The sequence below is a fragment of the Coturnix japonica genome, chromosome 1 (assembly GCF_054131305.1).
Source record: "Coturnix japonica strain WE chromosome 1, WE-NBRP24, whole genome shotgun sequence".
Lineage (NCBI taxonomy): Eukaryota > Metazoa > Chordata > Aves > Galliformes > Phasianidae > Coturnix > Coturnix japonica.
In genome coordinates this window covers 95,516,335-95,541,239 of record NC_140663.1, presented here as the reverse complement: position 1 = coordinate 95,541,239, position 24,905 = coordinate 95,516,335, and the positions used below count along the sequence as shown (strand labels likewise).

Genomic DNA, 24,905 nt, shown 5'->3' with positions numbered 1-24,905 from the left:
TTGACTGCACTTCCTATAATAAAATTAACAGAAAGAATTACAATATTTCCTTTTCAATCTATTTTTCCAAATGGAAAGCTCTTAAATTTTATTTTCTCCTAATTCTTTTTATGATTATCTTTCCTGTTGCTATGCATGAGCTGGGCCATCTTTGGAATTTGAGATACTTGGTTGGACGGAGTTATACGTCGTGCTTCATCCCAGATGATTCAAAGCAAGAATTACAAGGAGTAAATGAAGCCCCAGATGTGATGTTTATGGTTACAGGCATATTAATGTGTTACTATTATGAGATGGCATCACTAAGTAGAATAAGTGAAACAATGAAAAATGCTTGACTTGTTTTGTTTTGTCCTCATTTCAAATACGATTTTATGGTCCATTTACTTTGAAGCTATTTTATCTATTTCATCTTATTCTTTCTGAAACTGTGCTCTGTGCTACAGTTTCTGGGCACAATTACACGCATTTAAGAGGGATCTCAATTTTCCTGCAGAAGGCAGAAGCCCTTTAGCCTCTTCCCTTCCACCACGTTTCTTTCTCAAACGAAGATAGGTAATCTTTCCAGGAGGATGGTTGCAACTTGCAGCTTATAGAGTTGGACCTCTTATTGTGGCTTAAGGGTGAACATGGAACCTGCAAGGGCAGGTCAGATAGCATAGGTCACCTGCAAGGAGCAGCTCTTTTGACCTGGTAAATTCCAGCTTTCCACCCCTAAGAACAAGAGTGGTGAGTGGGATGCCACAGCAGTCCCTTTGGTCTCAGAGAGGGATGGATTCAGCTCACATCACTTCACCAGACCTTCCTCTGTCCTGTGAGCAGAGCTTCAAGGTGTGCCTCTGTCCTTAAGTGTGCACCTATGTATGAGGAATATGTTTAGTCCAATGGCTTGATGCACAGCAGCTGTCCCTTTGCAGAGTGACATGAAGAAAGACAGAATATGTTCCTTTTGGTACCTTGTGGGGAACTTCATGGGCATTACATGCTTACGGATACTGGAATACCAGCCTAACAACAGATCTGTGTAAAGTCCATCCAATTTCAATATCATTTGCAATCACATGCATTTATTTAATGTCTAGACATAGCGCTGTCTGGCACTTTATAAATACTGAGCTGAGCTCCTTGATGTGTGTGAGTAGTGTCACTGTGCAAGTCTTACCTGTTCCTTTTTATGTTTCAGGCCTGAAAGCTGGTGATGAAATTGTGGAGATTAACAAGAAAGCTGCTGAAGATCTGGACTCGGCTTTGCTGAAAGACGTCCTCATTCAGCCTTCACTGTGTCTTACTGTGCGTACCTATCCTGAGATAGAGGAAGGGCAAAGGTTAATGCAGCCACCACCACGTCGCTTGGAAAACCCATCTGACTTGAGTGACAACACGCTGGTGTTTTCTGGAAGCAACCAAGGTACTGGATTCAATATAGGAATTACTAGGAGAAGGACTGATGTTTCCAGTATGCTGTTGCAGTCCCATTGATCATTGTCTGTAACTTATGTGATGAAAGTGAGAAGAATTACAGTCTGAGTGCACTGGGTAGATAGTAAATGAGATCTGGAAGCTGTAAGGTATAATCTGCATTAGCAGTGAAGGAGGACTGTGTACACAGTTAGACTGTGAAATATGTCATCCCTGCATGCGTGTCCCACCTGTGCATCCAGCATGTCACACACCTACCTGTCTGCTCACTTACTTCTGAGGTATCTTTACCTCAGGATTTTGCCCTCAGGTGTATGCATAGCAGAGAAGGAAGAGAGAATAAGCGTTAATCCTCTCTGGGATCAGCTGTGAGCCCCATGTATTTGATGATACACCTGAATAACTCACAGGGACAGTTCAAAACCCCTCAAGGTAGAGCTTGGTGTTAAGAGTCAAATGTACCTACCTGCTCCCACAGCAGTTTGAGGTGGGAAGGAGCACATCTGCACATCACTGTGATGCTCAGAGAACTGAACAGCAGACAATTAACCTCTAGAAGATGTAAATTGTTTGCTAGTAGTTTGGCTTCCTAAACTAGGTGAAGACAAACAGAGAAGTGGCTGTTGGAGAGCAGGACCATACCTTGGGCAGTTACTAACCACTGTGGGTCTAAGACAGCAGTGCTGAGAATTGCACTGGGATAGCAGGAAAGCTCTTATGCCATGTCTCCTCATACTTGTGTGTTTCTAAACATCCTGCCTATTTCAAAAGATAAGAGGATTTAATTTATTTTTTTTTTTTAAATAAATTAAAAATCAGGAAAAATGTGTGAAATGGCCAAAACCAAGTAGTTTTTGGATAACCCAGTCTATTCAGAGCTGAGGCAAATTTTGGCTTCCAGTCAAAAGTAAATGGTTTCTGAATATGTTGAAATATTTAGTATTTGCCCCAGAGTACAGGTTTTGCAAACGTCAAAATAATTGTTCTGACATCTGTGAAATGGTTTTGTTCGGGGCATTTGAAGCAGGAGGGGCTGTTCTTGCATTTCTTTGGGACTCAGGTCAGCCTTCAGCCTTCTCCCAGGATGTTTACTCTGGTAGCTGTAGTCACTCAGTGCAAGGATTTCTTTGGTGGGCCTGGGTGCACACCTGAACTCACCCAGAAGGTATGTGAGTGCAGTAGTGTGATGCTGAACAAGATTAAACAAGCCACAGTGAGAGATTCTTTGCTTGGACCCAGGATCAAGCTGATTCATCTCTGCCTGCAAAGTATCAGTTGGGTAGAGCCTGCTGCTCATCATTTCTGGGTGCTGCTCTGTTCTGCTGAAACTATTTACTGAAAGGGATCTAGCAAGAATTCCAGTTCTGATAACAGGAACACAGAGTGAGGATGGTGAAAAATAGACCCCAAGTGTGACTTCTGAGAGGGTGATATTCATAGCAAGTAGAATAGCACAAACAAGAAGGCTTAACATCAGCTTTTTGAGAAAATCAGCCTCATGTAAGATGTGGGATGAATCCCCTGAGGCAGTTAAAATTAAACCATTTCAGAAGGACTGTCTTCCTTGTTAATTTTCACTGGACTTTTTCGAGTTAGGAGTTCTGTGTTCAAAAATCAACTCATAAGCTCACGTTGTAAATGTTAGTAGCTGGCCACCAGATGTCCCCATTTCCTACATAATACCGCATCTTTGTGGCCCATCATTCAAACTTCACCTGTGCTTTTGCAGTGAAATCCCAGCTGACTGCACTTATCCCTTGGAGTTCTGCCCTGGGTGCAAAGAACTGGAACTTGGGTCTTTCATATTTATACAACATGGTGATTTCTAAGCCAGAGGAGTAGTACTTAGTAACACAGGGTCTCAGTAGCTGATCTCATTAAGGAGCTGACACTCTGTGTTGTTATTATTTTTTTTTAACATTTAGGTCATGAAGGGGTCCTTTTTCTTTCTGAGAGTCAGATAGTGTGTGATTTGCCAACTGGGCATTTTCATATTGCCCAGTAATAAAGCCGTGGGCGCTATATGGAATGAAGACATAGGGCATGGCTGATGAACACATCTCAGCAAAACCAGACCACCTGCCTCTGCTGCTTTGTAGATACCACTTCATTTGTGCTGCACTCAGTTTGAGTACTCTCTGTGCTCTTGTCTAAGTTTTTCTCAAGTCAGGTTTTTGTCTTGGAGGTGTGGAATGTCTCCTTTCCCATGTCCTGCAGTGAGTGTTTAAACTCCTTGGTAGGCCAAATGCCTTTTGTCTTTGATATTTCTCTAAGGCTGAGGCATAGCTTCAGGGCTTCTTTCTCCATTCAGGTGTCTCTTGGTGCAGCTGTCAAGCACTGGAACAGGCTCCTTAGGGCAGTGGTCATGGCATCAAGCTGTTGGTGTTCAAGAAGCATATGGACAGTGCTCAGACATATGGTCTGATTTTTGGGTGGTGCTTTGTGGAGCCTGGAGTTGGATTTAGTGATCGTGATGGATCCTTTCCAACTCGGGATGTGCTATGATTTTATGATTACTTTTGGTGTGCTGCAGCCAGTTCCTTTGGTTTTTCTTTCACCTGAGAGGCGCCAATGAAGCTAGAGCTCTCCTGACATTTGCTTCCCTTCAAAATGCAGCATATGTTAAGGTGGCAGTCATCTTCATCCATCCTCAGAGTGGGAGCAATGCTTGTTTAACCAAAAGAAGCAGCAAAGTAGTTCATCAGCAGATGTGCAGGTGTTTATGGCAGCTTCTGAAAGCACTGTAATTGCCACATGAAATATGCCTCTGAAGAATGACATTAAGACAGTGTTTAAAGCTAAACAACGCCAATGCTTTAATTTGGAATGACTTACCCTGGGGTGGGAATGAAAGCAATGATCTGCATCCAGCTTTGCGAGTTGGAAGCAGGTGTTTTAATCTTCTTCTATCAATTTCTCTCTACTTAGGTTTTAATAGAACACAGTGTTTTAGTGAAGCCTTTATTCTTCTGCCTCAGTGCTTTTTTATTTTTATTTTTTTCTTATCTTTTAGCCTAAAACTGGATTCATTTGGAATTTAAAAAGAGATATTGATGCTTTGATTTGGGGGATTGTAGCTGCACCTTAGATTTTAGTTCTCTGCTCTGCAGCTTCTTGCAGAGAGCGTTCAAGTATGAAATACCCACTGACCCGTTTATTTGTATCCTTGTTGATTGCTGGCAGTTTGGCTGGCTGGGCAAATCAGCTCCATTATTCTAAGCCTTATTTATAGCATGCAGATTTTTCCTTCAGTTCTGAACTAGCATAACCTTCATTTCAGCAGGGGAGTGAAGTATTACTGGGCTAGCGTGCTAGCAGGTATAAATCACCTGCAGATCCCATCCATTTCACAGAAACTCACAGTCTAATTGGCTGATCTTGCTGATGTCCTGTCGTTATTGTCTTCTCTGCTGCAGTTCTTTATATCCTGTGAAGTCAGCAAAGGGCAGAGCTTTTGTTTGAGGCATGACATGTTGGATGTCTTCAATAGAAAATACTGTGTTTTAAGTTTGTTCTCTTTTAAAGGAAACTTTGCTAGTGCCTTCCAGGAGCAAAGCCTGCATGCATTTCAGCCTTGACCTTGATGAAGTGCCTACCAGTTGGTTTGTTAAGTGCAGTGTGACTTAGGGCTGCTTTATTACCTAAAACTGCCTTGTATGTACAGAGGTTGGGGCTGGAGCTTGCAAATCAACTCTGTGGCAGCTGTTACTTCATTGTGTTGTCTTATGAGGGAATTCTTCAAATGACCTTGGATTTTACACCTCTAATTGTTGTAAAAATATCATCTTGAATATGATGGATACTTTCCCCTAGGAATTCACATTGTGGCAGGCTTGCAGAACCACAGGTTTTCTTCCATTCATCTATTAATATTTTTCCTGGCTGTCAATCTTTCCTCCTAATGAAACTTGCATAGGTCCAATGAAGGAGCAGTAGCTCCGATTCTGCCTGGAGCCTCACAACATGTTTTCCTTATTGTCTAAAGTGATTAGTGAGAGCTCTCACGTGTTCCCATAGGAAGTGGTTTGTGTCCACTCAGTCCAGACATTGGGAGTTATGGGCAAATAGTGATGGAACAGTGAAGAATGGCTATAAAGTAAAAGAAAGGAGTTTTAAGGTAAAATGTCAGGAAGAAATCCTTTCATCAGAGGGCGGTGAGGAGCTGGCACAGCTGCCCATAGAAGCTGTGGTGCCCCATCCCTGGAGACTCTCAAGGCCAGGTTGGATGGGGCCCTGGGCAGCCTGAGCTGGTGGAGGGCAGCCCTGCCCATGACAGGGGTTGGGGCTGGGTGGGCTTTGAAGTCCCTTTCAGCCGAAACTGTTCTGTGATTTTATGATTCTGTAACATTGGAGACATGTAGTGTGAGAGATAACTCCACAGGGGTGACTGAGAGCCAAATCACAGTGCAGAATGTAACTGATAATAAATAAATAAATAAATAAATATGCCTGTTTTAATGAATATATCAGTCTTCTAGATAAGAGGCAGCTAGGCATTTTTAAGTAGTCTATTACTGTGTCATTTAGTAAGCAGGAGAACTTGAGGCTAAAGTTAATTCTGTGAAGAAAATGGCATAAAAATGAAGCAAACTTGCATTATGCTGTCAGAATTGCTATTGTTTTTCATTCCATCCTTGTGTTGCCACAGTTCCCCTTAGGCTAAGTAATTTTGATTTCAGAACAAGCTGAGAAGAACAGTAACCTTAATTTCTTATGGGTTATTTTCTTGAGAAAACAACTTATTTTGTATCTTTTGTATTTTTTGTAATATATTCAACAACCATTGTTAGCATTGAGAACTTAACAGTTTCGGAGGCATTTACTTCAGCATTGAGTTCAGTCCCTGCATATAATCAAGCAGAGATGTGCAAAACTGTTGTCAAAAGATGGGCTGTTTCAAACCTTAGAAGCAAAAGCCTATGGAAGTTGTCCCAGTCAGAACTGTGTTTAGAGGACTCGTTCCTTCCTGGCTCTTCAGAGGAGCTGCTGTTAAAATAAGTGTTGTAGCTGTTAGCGTGTTTAGCTTCTGGATTTTGAGATCTTCCCATGTTAGCTTCAGTAAGCAAACCTCCTTCATCACCAGCAGGTTTGCAATTTGAATATTCTTGCTGTGTTGTCACTCCCTCTGCTGGCTCTGTGTACCACAGACTGGGTGTATTTTATAATAGCAATGTCTCTGGTTTCCAGGGTCTCTGAGCATATGTCTCATCACTGTGAATGTTCCTGTTGGTTTGAAACAAGCAACTAAAGCGTGGTGCGAGTGTTTCAGCAGCCAGCTGAACTAGGGAGGGTAAAAAGCAACTGAAGCAGGGAAGGTTTTGCTGAATCTGAATTTTCCCTAAGAGGAGTGATTGAACTGAATAACATTCAGCATAGGATTTTTTTTTTTTTTTTTTTTTTTGGAACTTGTGCAAACTAGTTGAAACAGAATGGGATGCAATAGAGTTCTGGCAAAAGGAAGAGAGATTTGTGGGGCTTGCTCTGCAGCTCTCCAGAAAAAGTGCGTTTTTCTAGTTGCTCCTGTGAGTTCTTTGGTCACCATTTCTTTCTGCATAGAGGAATGCAGTTCCACACTGCTGCTACATATGTACTTCCATGTCAGACAACACTGTGTCAGACTGCCCCTCTGCTGCCATCTGTCACACAGCAATAACATGTAATGGGATATTGGCTGAAAAGTTCAGCCTCTACTGCCACACCACCACCATCATCTGCCTTTGATGTCATAGGCCAGTATGATAAATAGGTGGCAGTACTTTTGGAGCAGCCCCCCCTAAATGAAAAAATCAGTTATTTCCATTCATCTCATTGTCTGGCAGCTGTGTCCACATAACTTGGGTGTGAGGGGAAGATATAAATATGCAAATAGGGCATGGCAAAGCCTATGGCTTATGAAGCCATACCCTTGCTCACTAAATGACTTCCTTTTTAACTTCCAAGTTTCAATTTGTTCAAAGCAGTACCTTGTTCTTTGTGCATGCCAGCACCTCAGTTTTATCCCAACCTGAACGTAGCAAAGAGTTCCCTGTGTGGTTCAGTCTCAACTGGGGACCTGGTTCAGGTCTTCCTGAGTGACCACCCAGCGTCTGCTGTTTCCCAGTTGCCTTCCCAATGCCTTAGCCATTGGATGTGCAGTATCGCTTGTGTTCACTGCAGGGAACAGATGAGGCCCTTTGGAGTCTCCAGCACAGAGCAGAGGAGCTGATGGAGGCCTGATGGCGGCTGCAGCTCCTCACAGGGAGCGGAGGGGCAGCGCTGAGCTCTGCTCTGTGTGACAGCGACAGGGCCCGAGGGAACGGCATGGAGCTGTGCCAGGGGAGGGGCAGGTGGACTACATTCAGTATTGCCAGCAGAAACAGAGCATCAAGATCTGAAAATTATGGACATGGAGGTTTTTTGATCTCTGTGCTGCTTTCTATGACTCAGAAAGTCAGAAGGATGACACTTCTGAGCTTTGCACCGCTGCTGACAAAGCTTGGCTAGGAATGTTTATTTCCATTGCATTAAAAAAATCATTAGTTGTCTGGCTCCAAGAACTAGGTTGTAAGAGCAGTACCAGATATTGGAGAATTCTCATTAAAACCTCAGATGATAGCAGCCTGGCAAGTGAGAAACAACAGCCATAGTCTGTGGTTGTACTTAAGCTTGACGTGATTCTTCAGGCATTTAAGTCCCAGCACCTCTGCTCTAATGATATAAGACTTCCTTTCATTTTGTTAATTCGAGCCATAAGTAGAAGTTATTTAACAGGCATGAGTCATAATGTCATGGATATTACACTGCCAAGGCAACCTGGGTGCACTTGTGACCTCCATCTGTGCTTGTGGCACATGGATTTGACCCCTTTTCCAGATGCTTCTTGGATTTCCCTTTCTAATTTGTTAATGTCAAGTGAAGCCCACATGTTTTTGTCCCTAAAAAATGGTTTTTGTTGGGCAGCATTCAGGTGTTACAGGAGGAAGTGATCACATTGTCCTCTCAGCTTTTTGCAGAGCTAAATAAAGGTTTAGAAAGCAAAAATAGAACAATGTAATGAACCTAACAGAATTGGGACAGTAAGTGGAAGGTATTAATTAGAAGGCTGTTGCAGGAATCTGCAGTGGTATTGAACTGATTGCCCGTGTTTAACAACCAGCAGATTCCTACTAAAGTTAACACTGGCTGTAACAGCTTAAGACATTAGAAATATCCTGAGTACATCCACTGTGTGACTGCTCATTAAGACAGAAGTGAAAGACTGCTTTCTACTGGGTAGAAGTGTTTACATTGCAGGAAACAGATTAAGAGTTGTTGTAGTACACAGGAAAAGAAAAACTGATAGCTTGAAAGCCAAACTCTAAACTCCCAAGCAAATATTATTTGCCTTGGTGTGGGGGTAAGAAACGGCTGTAGAATGTATTTCATGCAGCTTATAATGGAAAACTAGTAGTGAACACAAGCTGCCCAAACCAAATTATGGCACATAGCACATTTTACTCTTATTTTTTAATGGATAATGTAAGGGATTTGAGTTTTTTTTTTAGACATGAACAGACACAAAAGTTGATAGTCTTAAGTTCCTGAAATTGTGAGCAAGTCCCAGAAAACGTAGCTTCTTACAGACAGAGCACTTCCTCAAATAGGTTTTACTTTGCCAAACATCTCCTACAAGCACATATTTTTGAATGGTAATGCATGTCTTTGGAAAGCTCAACTGTGAACAATATTCTGTATTCTTTTCATTTTATTTGATGTTCAGTTTAGATCTATCTCAGTATACAGGTATTTTCTGAATTTATAGACAGATTTTGGAATTCCTTTTTTTCCAAGTTGTTTCCTGACCCATTAAAGTGGAAATCTTGTACAAATATGCACTTGTTTTTCTAATGGTGGTTGAAACCTTGCAAGAAGTGAAGCTGAAAGTTGAGTACTGAAGAACACAAACCTAGATCTCTGTCTTGATGTAGAGAGCCTTATCTAGGAAGCATTCTTGAGCCAATAAATATTATGTGCAAATGTAAAAACTCTGTGAAAGAAGAGCATTGGCTTTTCCACTGTGGCAAAAGGGCTGCAGGATTGTTTTTCTTACTCAATAAGGGAACACATTGCTTGGATGTTTCTGTGCTATGAGACATATTTCAGACCAGTGCAGATATAAACAAATATACTAGACATGGTTAATCAGTTTCATTTTTTAATTTTTTCAGCAGCAGTGTTAGCTGAATAAAAAGACCATCCACACTATTCTGGCCTTTCAGGCCAAATCACTCTATATTTAGTGGCAGCATATCAGTGTAACAGATGCGTGTTATCATCACTGTGGCCTTTTTCCTTACAGTGTTGCTATCCAGCCAGATGCTCCTTATAGACAAATTTATGTGATTTACCTAAATTGTAATGTCCAGATGAAAATAGCAAGGAATGTGAGAGTCAGCATGGGACTAACATAGAAGTGTTGCTACATCAGATGTGCGATATTACTTTTAATCCTTGTAAAAAGCCTGTGTTTCACAGAATCACAGAATGACCCGGGTTGGAAGGGACCTCAAGGATCATGTAGTTCCAACCCCCCTGCCTGGCAGGGCCACCAAACATACACCTTTACTAGATCAGGTTGCCCAGGGCCCCGTCCAACCTGGCCTTGAACACCTCCAAGGACGGGGCATCCACAACCTCCCTGGGCAGCCTGTTCCAGGGCCTAACCACTCTCCTAGTGAAGAACTTCCCCCTAACATCCAACCTAAATCTTCCCTCTTTTAACTTTAAAACATTTCCCCTTGTCCTGCTATTGTCAGCCCTTTTGAAGAATTTACTCCCCTCCTGGCTGTAAACCTGGGACTGTTTCCACCTGGGACTGACTAAAAGAGGGTGGCTGCTGGACTTGTGGACTCATGGCTGCTTCTGTTTATAGGGCTGGCAAACCAAAAAAGCACAAGGTTGCACAAAAATTTGTTCTGTAATAGAAAAACATCAGTTTTCCTCTCACATGTTTAAATGTTATATGCTAACAACAGCATTTCCCCCAAGAAAGGTGCGAATATAGGCTGTTTAGTCTAGATTTAGAATGGATTTTCTGTGTTGTTACATCCTCTGGATTTTGGTTAGGTTTTTCTATGTTATATGAAGAATAAAGAAGACAGAATAAAGAGTATAATCCCTGGTGGAATGTTCACTGTCTTATTTGCATGGCAGGATGCAGGTAGGGAGAGTTACCCAGAAAACAGCCTTCCCAATCTGACCACAGGAGTGGCACCACTGAAAAAACTCTTCCCTATGGGCTTTGAGGGAGGAAAGTTAAAAGGAATTAGCATCTGGACTCACCTTCTGGGACGTCTCTGTATGCTGACTTGAAGCTCAGCTGAGGCATATAACTGAGCATACAGCTGAGTTTCCTAGCAGAGACATTCCATCGGTGCTCCTTCTGGTCAAATCAGTGTTGAAACTCAGTAGCACTTATATTACTGCACTTAAAATCACTAGGTTCGGCTTGCTCAAGGAAGGGCTGACCAAGGCCTTCTTCTTGGCACTGTCCATCCATTCGCATACTGCAATTTCCATTTGAAACCAGTGAGGTATAAAGGCAGATAATTGCTTGCCAGCAAAGGATTTAACAATAACTGCAAGAATTTCAGTGTGGCATTTTAGCCTTATCTCTGAATCAGCCTTTTTAGTTTCCAGCTAGTGTGTCTGGCCATAACCTGTTTGGTCTTTTTACCTGTGGTTGAATGTGGTCCCTGTTGTAAACCAAGGTAGTCTTTCAGGTCAGTGAGTGCCTCTGGCATAACATCAATTAGCGTTTACTTGCATGCAGGTTGAGGCCAGGCTGTCTGTGGGAGATCTGTATCTGTTGCACACAACTCGTTAAATTTTTTGGACATTATGTTTGGCTTTTGACACACATCTCAATTTCATCAGGGCACTCGCTTTGTGGCGACCCGGACAGCTCTGTTGAGACAGCACCAGAGGAGGCAGAAGCTCAAGACTTGGAGTCATCCGATGAGGCCGATAAGACGAGCAAGGTGAGAAGTTTTCATTTTCACATATCTAAGAGTGAAAGCACAGCATGCTCACGGCTGATGTGCTGACTTCACAGCTAGACATAACAAGAACGTCTTTACTGGGAAAATGTTAATCTTACTTTTGAGGTCTTTCTGGATGATACTGAATGTAATGGGTTACTGCTTTCATTATGGCACTTCACCATCTCTTGAACAAGACTTGGACCCTTTTTCTGGGGGTGGATAGTTACAATCTCATGACAGTATTCCCATGTGTTTTTAAAAGAGCTGGTTTATCATCTTCAACAGAGCTGGACCAGAAGATCAGGTGGACTATTATGATTTCTTTTTCTTTCTTGATTTCTAGGCACAGGAGGATTGTAAGTTAAACAGTATTTCCTTAAATCAGTAGCATAGTGCACGTGCTAGTTTTTAAATGCAGACTAATTATAACCAATCTACCTTAAATTAAAGCATAACTCTCCAATTACAGCTAAGAGGTTGTGCAAATGGATTACTAATTGCTGCGTATTAGGGAGTGGGTTTCACAGCAGTTGGTAGTTTGCTTTAGGCTGGTGTTAGGGAGCTTCACACAATGTTATCTGTGATGATTAGTGGTTTTTGAGGCAGAATCGAGTGAGATTATTTTAAAGGCACTGATTGTTTTTAGGTATATCATGAGTAAGTGATGGTGAGATTTTATAGCTAATTTTCTGCAGAACTAATGATCTAAAGAGTATGAGATCTTACTCAGTCTGTACAGTGATTATTCTTAGCTCTTGTTTTAGCTACAGTGTATTACAAAGAGTCCTAAATTGGTCCCAGTTCTATGCTACTGGCTTACTGTAGGAAAAGGAAAAGACCCTGGCCTCTGGTTTCCTGTTCTCTTATGTCACTCCAGCCTGTAGTTCTGTGGCTTTGATAGCCAGACAGTGGAAGTCAGATAACAGAAAACATTCTTCTGCATGAAATACATGTAGAGTTCACAGGCAGAGAAGGAGGTTATTCTTAACATTTCGCTTCCAGGTTTTGCTGCAGAACTTTTTCTTGTAAGTACAAAGAATTTCTTCTCAAGTAAGTGAAGTGTTTGGTGATACTTCTCTATTTTTAACTGTAAGTGTGTGGGAATTTCACGTGCGCTATGAAGAGTCTCTTCTGTTTAGCACTGAAGCTGTGGGAGGGCACCGAGCATACATAGCACATAGTTACTTGAGGAATAAGTGTTTTTGCTGTGTTTTGTGTTGCTTTCTGTTTCTGAGCTGGGCCAGGCTGTGGGACTCCATTTTGCATTTTGCTTTCTGGATCTTCAAAGCTGTAATTGCCTGAAGCGAGACGTAGGGATTACATGATTAGCTCTGTGGGTCGGCAGATTTAGTTAAACTGAGAAATGTGTGCTAGCGGCTCTAATACTTAATATTCATATAATGGAAGAGTAACTCGTGACTCTAACAAGCCTGAGCTTCCAATGAGAGGGAAATCTGTCCTTCTGGAAATGAAGTGTTAACTTCACATTAGTGCGTGTTTTCTTTTATAAATCAGAAATATGTCTTGTGTTATTTACGTGCTGTAGGTAGGAGGAAATAATAAAACTAATAACCAACCAAAAAATGGTTAAATCCATGGGCGGGTTTTCCTAATCTTTTTGCTTTCTGTGTGCTTGGAAAAGCTGATCTGCTTGGGCTGTGAGGAATCTGCGGTGTGTTTTCCTCCATGGAAAATCAGCACCTGACTGGTACCGTGAGGGTAACAGCAAAGGTGTTTTCCTTTCCGTACATTGCTGACCGTTCCCATGGTCATAGGATTACAGAGCAGAAGATTAAGCTGGTGTCCTCAGTGCTGTTTTATGCAGGTTATTTTTGTACATGGGAAGTGAAACGCTGCATTCCTGTCGCCGGGAGGGGCACGCTCCTTGTATCACCTTTGCCACCACGGCTTCTAGGCTCCCTCAGATGGCGGAGTGACAGAGAGACTTTGTGATCCTTTATGTACTGCCCATCTTGGCAAAAGCAGAGCAGGAGTGCTCTTATCCATTCGCCCCTTGACGGTAGAGGAAATCCAGTTGAGCTACACTGGAGCCTCCCAGCTAAATGCTCAGTTCCCCATCCTTTAGCACAGATGCAGCATTAGCAACCAAGGATCCTAAAATAGTGCTTGGGTTGCTTCGTGCCTTGCAATAGCACGATTCTGAGACAAGGCTTAATCCTGCAAACATCCACGCTCCACGGTGGTCTGCTGGTGCCTGTAGAGTGCTGCTGAGGAGGAGAGCTGCTGGCTCTTCCAAGGAAATTTTCCAGCTTGCCAGCTAGCAGAGCGATTCTAGATGGGAGTTAATAATTCATGGGAAAAGGAGAGGAACACAGTGCTGCGGCTGTCCTTCATGTGATCTTGTAGCACATGCTAGGTAGGCTTTTTATGAAGGTAAGCGATGTGAAATCCTACCAAAATCTGTGCTTGGGTCCCTCCTGCCTTACTGTTTGCTTTACCATGTTGGTGATACATGGATGAGTAACACAGGAGGTACCTGAATGTGGCTCATCTCCTCCTCCTCCCTTCCAGCTGTCTCTTTCCCTTCCCCCAGCCTGGCATGTGTGCACGTGGGTGTGTGTTTGCTCCGTACAGGTGTATTTGTTTCATAATCTGCAAAAGCCTCCAAGCTGTTGGTGGCGGCGGATTTGGAGAGTGTACCCATAGCTTTAAGGATTCCTCCCTTTTCTGAAAATCCTGTTTGCTCTGTATCCTACAGATCCAGTAACATGGAATTTAATTCTTTTGTTATCCTCAAATGAGCTATTATAAAATGACAGTAAAGCTGTTTCTGATAACTTACCTTGGAAATAGGTTTGTAGTATTTTGAGGCATTTACAGTGCAGTGGTATGGGATAGCCATTGTTCTCTGAGCTTGCTGCCTATCCAATTTCATGACGTCTTCTATTTATCCGCCTGCCCTCTTGGGTTTTAAACTTTGTAAACACCAGCGAGCATCCCTTTAAGGGATACAGCCAACAGTGGCCTGAATTGTGCTCCGGGTTGCTTCTTCCTTAGGGTGCACTCCTTACTTTCCTACTCTCTCAGTTTTGTATGGGAGCCAGTGCTAGAGGTGAGAGAGCAGGGAAGGAATAGCAGGGGGAGGAAAGCCACCTCTTCAGACTTGTTTTCATTCACCATGTGAACTGAAGTTTCAGGCATTGTGTGGAAACTAGGTGATTCTTCTCTATCAGTCAGCAGAATACTGGAAACCTTTCAGAGCACAGTAATTAAGTCTTAAACAGTTACTTGCCTCTGTGGTGACCTATTTTGGCCCTTTAAATATTGTAGAATAAATTAAGGTTTTAAGGAGGTGCCTTGAGAACTGGGTATATGTGTTAAGCACTTAATGCAGCAGGTCGCCAAAAGCTAAGACGTGTTATGGAACATCACAAGATGAGTCTTTGTGTGCATTTTTTTTCCTATAACAGTCCTCTGAAATTAATAGGGATGTTTGAAAAGCAAAACTAAATGAACTGGTGATCAGTTCTAATATTGCAGGACATCCTTTTCTCCTTGTTTTTAATTTAAGGCATCTGCCTCTTGAAACTGGTGCTAATTACCCTGCAGCACTTGTGCTTTGGGGAGTGTGCTGTGATGCCTGTGAGTGTGTGTGTACATGTTCATACTACTTATATTTTTTTCAAAGAAAATAGGTCGTTGTCTCGTGCAACATTGTTGAGGACCAGAATTATTAAATCACAAAACCTTCAGTGTGCTGCAATAGATGTGAAAGGATTAAAATGGAGATTTGAGGGGTAGGTTTGCCAGCAGCATAACTGGCTTTTTAAAGTTCCTTTAATTCTCTGCCTGTGTCCCTTCAGATGTTTAATATTCTTAGGCAGTGCAGTTCGTAGCCAATTGGCTCATGCTCCGCCACAGGCAAGAGACATTTATATTCCAGGGCTGCCTTCACCTCCCCTTTGCTGCATTTCAGCCTTTCTGCTGAAATTATCCTCTACATGTTTCCATGAAAAGCAGCATTACATCTTCAGCTGCGATTCCTGGGCTGCCCTTAATTCCAGCTGATGTGGTGAGTGAATGAGGCCCACGGCAAACGGCACATGAGGAAAGGCTCTGCCTGGCTAAATACGGTCACTGCCCCTTCTTGTTAAAGCGTGGCCATCTTCTGCGTGTCTCAAGTGAGGATATCTCTCTGGAGTGGGAGAGCATTTTGGATCAGCTGAATATGTGGAGAGCCGGGATTTTTCTCACAGCTGAGGCTGGAAGCACGGAGTGACAGTGCTGCCAGCACTGCCTTCCTGGCGATGTCGGCTCTGCGGAGAGTTAACCGTAAACTCAAGAACGAAAGCGCTGTGGGATCTGGAGACTCTCTGTACCGCATGCTGTATTTGGTGAGCAAATCTACTGCTAGTCTAAGGAATTAGCAGCTAGACAAATTTCCGTGCTGTTTTAATTGTAAGGTTATAGATTTGAGGTTGAGCTGTTATGTGTATACCCTGCAGAGCTGTTTTATTATTGTGCAGTGTCATTAATGGTTCTGCCTGTACACGAGAGAGTGCAGTTTGCGAGTTTTGTTTGGGAGATCAGTATTGCTTCAAGTTTGTTGTGTGGTGCAGAGCAGGGGTGTTGCATGCAGTTTAAGAAGGCATTCTGTTTGATATGCGCTCTATGAGGTGAGCACAAGAGGAGATAGCAGTCCACTTCCACAACTGTAGGGCAGGCAGCCAAACCTCCAGTCTGTGGGCACTGTTATGCTCAGTGAGTTAAGTACTTGCCCCTCCTGCATCAGAAGGATGTGAGCTTAGCTCTTCTGCTGCATGCCCTGCAGAGGAGGGGTTAATAACACTGGCAAAGCAAGCCTCACCTTGCAGCCCTGCTGTGCAAGAAGTCCAGCTCATGTCAAGGTTGCTGGATGGGACTGCTGGCAGGATTGTGCCTAAAGTAATTGCACTTATTCTGGAGATGCTGTTCAGTAGCAGTTGGCAAACAGAGCTGGTGTAGGTAGACAAAAGGATCTGTTTCTGTTCCAGGCCTTCCCTGTCCTGTCAGTTTTCTCCAGGAAAACGGGGACAGAGGTGTTTTTGTTTGTACTGGTTGAGAGTTTTAAGCTAACAGCTGTGTTATGAACATCTCTGGGTCCAACATGCACCTGCTTTCTGTCTAGCAGTTGATTTTTAAACATGAGGTAGAAAGGATTGTGTTCTGAAATGGAACAGTTTGTTCAGTGAACAAGCAAGCGGGCAGTTTTGTGAAGATAAACGTGCTAGAGACTTTCTGTCTGCTTGGAGAGTACAAAATGAATGATTCTTGTGGAGTGGAAATGAGCAAACGATGCGAGGCGTGGAAGTGGCAGGGCAGAAGTCAGAGCTGCTGCTGACTGGATCAGGCTCTGGGTGAAGTCAGCAAGCATTTTACAGAGCCTGCACATGTGGAGACAAGGCTTCTACAAGTCTCTGGACTTCCTTTTTGACCCATAGGTGTAAGCGCTCCCTCCAGGTCAGAATCTGTGCCCGTATGACAGTTATCCAGTTCTCAGCCACTTGTTAGTGTTCTGCTGGTGTTTCATAGTCTTAAGTGGATTTGCACTCTCTTTTTCTGGGTGACCCATCTTTCCCTGCAGCTTAATGCAAGCGAATGCACAGAACAGTGAGCTGTCTGCAGGCTGTCACACTCAAACTGCTTAAAACACTTTGGGTTTTGTGGAGTTTGATTCTATAGCATGTTCTACATACTGTAACTATTTTTAGTTGCACACTTGACTCTTAAAAAAAAAAAAAGCCAGTGGGTGTGACTTCCTCAAATTATTTTTTCAAGGATTTCTGAGGAAAACCTGGCCTATTCTGGGTCTCTGCAGGCTTTCATTCACCACTGCTAACTGTCAGTTCTTTGTCCCTTTTTAGCAGAGCAGGTAACTGAGCTGTTGCTTTTTTGCTCTGCCACAGAAGCCAGGCTTTAACCTGCTGCACTTTTTAGATTTGAAGCTCTTGAGATCAAGATGGTGTGCATTGAAACGCATTGCAAACTTAACCTAAAGGTTTGGGCTTGCTTTGTACTTATGAGTCTGGCAAGCATAGAGAGAAATAAATGGAATAACACTGACTAATAAATCTGACAGTCACTGACATGTTCTGTTACCAGAAGCTGAATTAGTTAGAAATGAACTGACTTGACTCACTGCTTTTTTTCTTTTTAATTATTTTTTTAAACCATTCTCTTTCTGCCTGATCTGAGCTTGAAACTCATACTGAAGATGAATATTTTCCCTGTGAGCAACCATGTCCAAGATGCATTTTTATATAGACGGTCAACTACCATTAGCTAATTGCTTACAGTTGTGTCCTGATGAGAATTATCATTTGCATAACAAGCATCTTTACTGAGATGCCTTGCAGTGAGTCACTTAGGTGAGCATTTACAGCTATAAGACACCTTCAGGGAAAGTGTTTGATGATTGCATATTAGGAATTTCTTCTCAGTAAGAGCAGTGCTGCAGTGGCACAGGCTGCCCATGGAGGTGGTGCAGTCACCGTCCCTGGAGGTGTTCAAAAGCCGTGTGGATGTGGCACTGAGGGACGTGGGCAGTGGGCATGGTGGCTGTGGGCTGATGGCTGGACTGGGTGATCTTAGAGGTCTAAAATGGTTACTATTCTTCTTGAGCTTCATGGCCTACTAGTCTTGCCAGAGATGTGTGAGCAAGTGATGCAGCTTAAGAAATGCAGAGATTTTTTGGCACTGAGTCATCACAAAGGTGTGGGGTGGTTTAGGTAGTTCTGGCTCCTGATGCTGCTGTTGGTTCTGACTGGTGGGAGTGATCTCCCAGTAGACAGAGCTCTGTCTCCAAACTGTGAGGTGATGGTGTGCTTTTTTTTTTTTCTTTCTTTTTCTCTCCCCTTTCCTCGCATGTTTTCTGTTTGAACAGGATAATTTGGCTTAAGTTGTTTCAGCCTGGACTTTGGGAATATAGAGGTAGTGCCGGGAAGTCTCTAAATCTGGTTTAAGATTAAACACAGAAGGTTAGAGAGGTGTGATTAAGTAAAGAAGCTGTTTTTCCTCCTGTGCCCTCAGCGGGTCTCGGGGATGGAAGGAGATAGGGTGTGCTGCTGTACTGGCAATCCTAGAAGCCTGGGACTGTCGTCATTGACACCGGAGACTGTACCTGGTCCAAACTTTGCAGTGAAATGAAAGATGCAAACAGGCGATCTAAGGAGAGGAGGTGAAGGGAGGATAATTCTCCTTTTATAGAGACATAATTAAACATTAAAGAAACCAGTGAGATGTAGCGGCTCTGAAAAACCTGATGCATAAGGAGGAAATATACCCTATAGGTGTGTTTCCAGACCCAGAACAAAAACTCAGTTACTTTCCAGAAAGCTTTGAAGCCTGAGGTTTTGATCACTCTTCCCCTTGTAAAACATCTCTAAGGGCTTCTATCGCCATGTTGTCTCTCTGGCTGTATTGACTCAGCCATTTACTGGCGTGTTGCAAACTAGATTAGAGAACTCGCAAAGGACTTGGGTGTTTTGATGGCACTATCATTTTGAGTTCCCACTTCTCGGGCCCTTTTGTTTGTTTCATTTGTAAATGCTAGACAAGCCTGTTAAAGTTCATGTTTATCTGAAACTGAGAAGGTTACCAGACAACACTTTAGATAACTTGAATTGTACAACTATTTACAACCCTTAGACACTGAAAGAGAGGGTAGATAGATATGAAATAATGTCTGTATTTCTGGACTTTGGTGACTGCAACTTCAGAAATGCAAAGGCTTCTGAACTCCTTTGTTTGTGTAACTCCCGGCCTCAGTTATTACCACTGGCCTTTCCTCTTTCTTGTTTTTAAAGAGTACAGAGCAGGTCGCTGCTTTCTGTCGCAGTCTTCATGAAATGAACCCTTCTGACTCAAGTGCTCATCCTCAGGAATTCACAGGACCCCAACTGGCCACCATGAGACAACTCACAGATGCAGACAAACTGCGAAAGGTCATCTGCGAACTTCTGGAAACAGAGCGCACCTACGTCAAAGTAGGGAATTCTGATATGTTGTCTCACCCGCTAATGGTTCTTCTTTTGGAAAGCCTTTTTATCTGCTTCTCTACTTTAAGTCCTATTTTGTGCATGCACCTCTTACTGCATTCTACAACCTGTCACTAGAATAGTAGTTTAAACAAACCTCTGAAATAAGTAGACATTCAAAACTGATAATGAGAATCTTTGGAATTTCTTTACTTGACTGAAATGCAGAGGAACAGTGGTCTGTGAAATCTTGTATTGATTTTCTTAGTGAACCTGTGTAAGTGTCTCTTCTTACACAGTCATAGATTCAGTGAAATCTGACTCGTCTTATGTGTGGGGAGGAAAAATCCATACACTAGGAAAGCAGTGATCTTAGCCACTTCAATAAATATTCAGAGAGTTCAAGGAACCAACATGGGAATCTTTTTCTGAATTTTTAGGACCTAAACTGTCTGATGGAGAGATACCTGAAGCCTCTACAAAAAGAAACGTTCCTCACACCAGATGAGGTATGTTAACTGGTGCTTATCCTTTTTTTGTTAGTTAGCTTACATACATGCACCCCTCCACACCCCTAAATTTCCTCTTCTCAGTGAGCTCTGTTAGAAATTTTGAATTCCTTTTCTTTTCAAATAGCTCATTGAGCAGAGTGTAAAGTTACAATGATGGGTGGTTTGTGTTTTTTATCCTGCATGTCACTCTGATTATACAACCGGACTGAAAATTGCTAAAGTTCTAAAAGACATGATTTAGTTGCAAAGTGATCTTAACAGTGGTATTTTCAGCATGTTCCTTTTTTTTCCCCTCTTATTAGCTGGATGTTCTCTTCGGGAATCTGACTGAAATGGTAGCATTCCAGGTAGAGTTCCTGAAAACTCTTGAAGATGGAGTGAGGCTGGTTCCAGACCTGGAAAAGCTTGAAAAAGTTGAGCAATTTAAGGTAAACTCATTATCTGTTATGTAGGAGGAAGATTTTCAGTCAGAGGGTTGTGATGCACTGGAACAGGTTGCCCAAGGAGACTGTGGATGCCCCATCCCTGCAGGCATTCAAGGCCAGGCTGGATGTGGCTCAGGGCAGCCTGGTCTGGTGGTTGGTGACCCTGCACATAATAGGGGGTTGAAACTGGATGATCACTGTAGACCTTTTCAACCCAGGCCATTCTATGATTCTATGTACATTCAGAGTAGGCTCATACTGTAATGTTATAATAAGAGATGAAATACACCTTAGTAGTCCTCTAACACTCTTTATTGTATTTGTTTTACTTACTGTCATGCTTCTTGTGAAAACCAGCATCTACTTATACTTGAGATTGGTTGCTAGCTAATACTGAGGTTGTTGGAAGACCATCCTGCTACTACTTTGCTTCGTGTTACATTTAGCTGTACAGAGCACTAGCAGTATGTAACACCATGTGTTTAGAGATACTATTCTTGCTCTTCTGTCAGATTTCTTATCTCAAGCTGTAAAGAAAAACTAGAAATGGAATATTACATAAGATCTTTGTTCTGACAAGTCTAATATAGCAGCTCAGAAGCCCACTGGGGCTATGGTACAGAATATAAATTGAGTTCTGCAGTTAGGCTTTTTGAGAATAGCATAACTATTCAGCAACTGCTTCCAAGTATTGACACGTGTGCATGAAAGTTAGAAGTGTAAACTAAGGCCATATATATTTCATTAAAAAAATGAAAAAAGGATTAGGAAAATGCAGAAATAGTTTGGCGTTTTCTGTAGTTCGTGATGTACTAGATTTCTGGCAAGTAGCTCAAACAGTGTTTTGTCTTTGGGGAACTTTTTCATGCTTAGACAGCTCACCTTCGTAGAGGACGGAATGTTGTGATGAATAATAATAATTCTGCTGGGACTACACTTTGACTAACTTACAGCCGTGGGAGAACTGCTGAAAGAAGTTGTCTTTGTGTGTGTTTCTCTGTTTCTTGCTGTCAGGTATTCATTAAAAATCAGCATCAGTCATGAAAGCTGCTAACCTAAATTTTGCTTTGTTGAAAATATGCCTTTAATGGAGAATGCAAACACACAGGCTTTCCCACTAAAATAAAAGTTTAATCACTGTTTTTAGCTTAAGGAGAGAAATTAGGAAGAGTCCTCCTCATGGAGACAATTCTGTTCTGAGTAAGATTATTTCTACCTCAAATTTGTTTTTCACTTCTGCCCCATAGGCATGGTCTGAAAGCAGTGGCAAAATGGGATGTCTGGACTTGGTTTCAGTTCTGCAGTTTGCTTTCTTCTGCTGACTGTAGGCAAACTGCCTATATGTTGTCTCATCTCCTTCCACCCCACGCTGTTGTTCCTTGGTGGGTGGTGGAGCAAAGGCTTGATTGTGACATAAACATCTGTATTATATTTGTACCATAACACTAACTTTCAGCAGAGTAGGGATCTCGTTTTTTTGGGGCAGTTCCTGCTTGCAGTTCCTCAGTGTCTGATCCATTGCAAATTTGGATACACCCAGTCCCTCCTATGGTGTCTGGCCACAAGAACATTTTAAGCTCAGGCATTTAAATATAGGTCTGGAGCTGTGAAGCTAGTTCCTCCTAAGTCAATGGTGTCTGCAGACCAGCCTGACTGGGAAAGCAGCCAATGGTGTTAACCATGTAGCCTGCATCCAGGCTGGATTTCAGCAACAAGGCTGATCCTGTTTTCTGTTATGTGGTATGAAAACTGTCTAAAAATGCAGTATCTGTCATCTGAAAGCTAAATGAAAACCCTCCATTCCATTCCTGCATTTCTTTTCTTCCCCTGTGCTTCTACCCCATCGTAAGGTCGGGGAGGAAAACCCCATTCTCACTCCTCCCACCCGCCTTGCAAGGCATCTCTGTATTGTTGCTCTGACATTTCTCTGCTGATGGAGGCTCCCAGTTGGAAACCACAATTGATACTTAAGGCAGCATTTAGAAAAGCAGTGCTTTTGTACAACCCTCCCTGAAAGCCCTTTGTCTTCTAGCTTGCTTGACTTTAGGTGACGTTCCATGAGGGAAAATAACTAACTGGTCTTCACATGCTTTTCTTTTTCAATCCTAGAAAGTGCTGTTTTCCTTGGGTGGATCCTTCCTTTACTACGCCGACCGTTTCAAGCTGTACAGTGCCTTCTGTGCCAGCCACACAAAAGTCCCAAAAGTACTGGTGAAAGGTAGGAGCTTTGTGCTGGACAAACAGACCAGAGAGAGATGTTGGAGTGATGCACTGGTCTGGGCTGTCACTTGTGCCTATGTGGGTGATGAAATGTGGCTACTGCACATCAGTCCATGCAGAGATTTGTGATGGAGACCTGGGGACTTGTGTGCATGGTTGCTCTCTGTGAGTTCTTACAGTGACTGGGAAGACAGCCCATCTGGCCTGACAGGCTTGCAGAGAGTTCTGTGCCATGGATGTTTGTGGACCACCGCTGATGTTGTCATACCCAAGTAGCTCATTACAAGAGGCAGTTAACCTCACATGCGGTTTTTCCTCCACTTCTCCAACACATCAAATTTCCCCTCACTCATACAGGGAGTAAAAAGTCTCCATCACTAGGTTTGTACTAATGGATCACTGTGTACTTTGGAACAGTACACAGATGATGACCTCTGTGGTTTCTTTTAGAGGGTGTGCAGTGAATCCATGCTCACGACAATTCCATTAAAGCTCCAGCAAATGTGGTTGAATGCTGACAGCTGCTAGGACTGTTTTTTGGAAGCTGTCTAAATATTTTAACTTCACTGTGCTTTCTCTACCCTCTCTTCCTCCTCTTGTTTTCAATCCAATTTGTCTGAGAGGTTTCCATGTATAAATTCCTATCAGAGTTTGGCTTCCTGAGGTGGAGACAAATGAACGATGGTCTGGCATGTAGGCGGTCATGGGCCTCTTTGACTTGGAGGGATGTTTTTGTTTCGTGAAAGCATTAATCTCTTAAAGTTATCAGCGCTTAATGCAATTAATTTCTGGCTGAGATGTTAAATAAACGGATGGTTCCAATTGTAGGAGCAATGCCATTAAGAAGGAAGCTCTTGTTTTTAAAGACGACCTGGATGTCTGTCAATACAAAGCTTATGTGGGCTGTTTGTTTGGTTAGTTTCTGTTGTGCAGTGAACTCTCATTAGCCTTGCTGCAAAAAACAGTTGGCAGCTCGGTGGAATGCATGAATAAATGACTTGTTGCTTATCACATTCATGCTTTTTTTTGCAATCTGTTTGACCTTACTGCTGAGAGCATAGAGTGGGTAGTTCTGGTTGTTTTGTTTTGTCGTTTTTTCATTGCTGACTGTGTTTATGAACGAAAAATGGTTGTGTTTGAATTAAGACACAAACAGAACTTCAAATTTGATTCCAGATATAAATAAATCTCTTAAAAGGCCTGGGAGTGTATTTCAAGTATAAACTGGTGTCCTCAGCTGAGGTGCAGGTGGCTTTTGGATTTGACACTGAAGTTGCTTTATGGAAATCAGGTGACTGTCTGAGGGAGGAAGGAGAAATAAAACCAGACTACAGTCAACCAACCAACAAAACACCCAACCTCAGCAGGGATCATGGCTCTCATAAAAGCATTTGTGGGAATTATTTCTGCACTGAATAACTTGTATGTCTAAAAATGTCATATTATCTATGCATCGCTCTCTGTGCTTATGTTCTAGTAGAAGAAGGAACAGTCAAAATGGTATGTCTATAAATTCAGTAGCTGTAAGGTAAAAAAGATGATAGTGATCAGGTGCCTGGTCTGCCTGCGCTCTCAAAATGTGGTGTATAAATTTACTGCTTCCTGCCTCTTTATTATTCTTGGTTTATTTATCATTCTATTTTATTGTCTATTTATGCACCTTAAGGTATAAAGAGATGAAAAAATAACCATACTTACCGATATTGTGGGTTTGCCTGTCAGACTGGATGATCACTGTGGCTTCTTACCAATTCCTGATTTGAGCCTTTTTTTAAAGGAAACAAGTGCTTAAAAGGGGTTATGTTGCTCTAAAATAGTTGCAGGTCCAGAAATGCGGTGTACGGTGAATACACACTGGGTACAGTGTATCCAGTCTTGGTACAGTGGGTAGCTTGATACTAACTCATAAATAGCTTCTCTGTGGCAAAGTGACAATATAACAAAACCTGAAATGCATAATTCCAGTAACACTGGAGCTTACCATCTGATAAATTCGCAATTTCTTGCAAAATGTTTACAAATAAATTAACACTCAAAAAGTCACTTCCTTGGGACAGCTGTTACGATTTTTGATTCATCCAATTGCTTCATTTTAATCTTTTAGCCAAGACAGACACTGCTTTCAAGGCATTTCTGGATGCTCAGAATCCCAGACGGCAGCACTCCTCCACGCTGGAGTCTTACCTCATCAAACCCATCCAGAGGATACTGAAATACCCTCTCCTGCTGAAGGAGCTCTTTGCTCTGACTGATGTTGACAGTGAAGAACATTATCACCTTGATGGTACGGAGCTAACCTACATTCTTCTTCCCTGTTTAACCTTCTCCTGCTCTTCCACTCAAGGGTTTAAA

General features: G+C 42.4%; 1 protein-coding gene across 9 annotated transcripts in view; it reads left to right on the top strand.

Moving 5' to 3' along the window:
• Positions 1-24,905, top strand: part of TIAM1 (TIAM Rac1 associated GEF 1) — a 163,479-nt gene that overhangs the window by 128,412 nt on the left and 10,162 nt on the right. For 8 of the 9 annotated variants that reach the window (XM_085528103.1, XM_015881158.3, XM_085528092.1 and 5 more), the window contains 7 exons: positions 1,184-1,408; positions 11,314-11,417; positions 19,226-19,405; positions 19,837-19,905; positions 20,211-20,336; positions 22,443-22,551; positions 24,658-24,837. In XM_085528103.1, coding sequence (XP_085384229.1) covers positions 1,184-1,408; positions 11,314-11,417; positions 19,226-19,405; positions 19,837-19,905; positions 20,211-20,336; positions 22,443-22,551; positions 24,658-24,837 — 993 coding nt within the window. The remainder of the gene's footprint in view (positions 1-1,183; positions 1,409-11,313; positions 11,418-19,225; positions 19,406-19,836; positions 19,906-20,210; positions 20,337-22,442; positions 22,552-24,657; positions 24,838-24,905) is intronic. The other variant, XM_015881205.3, reaches the window with a different exon arrangement.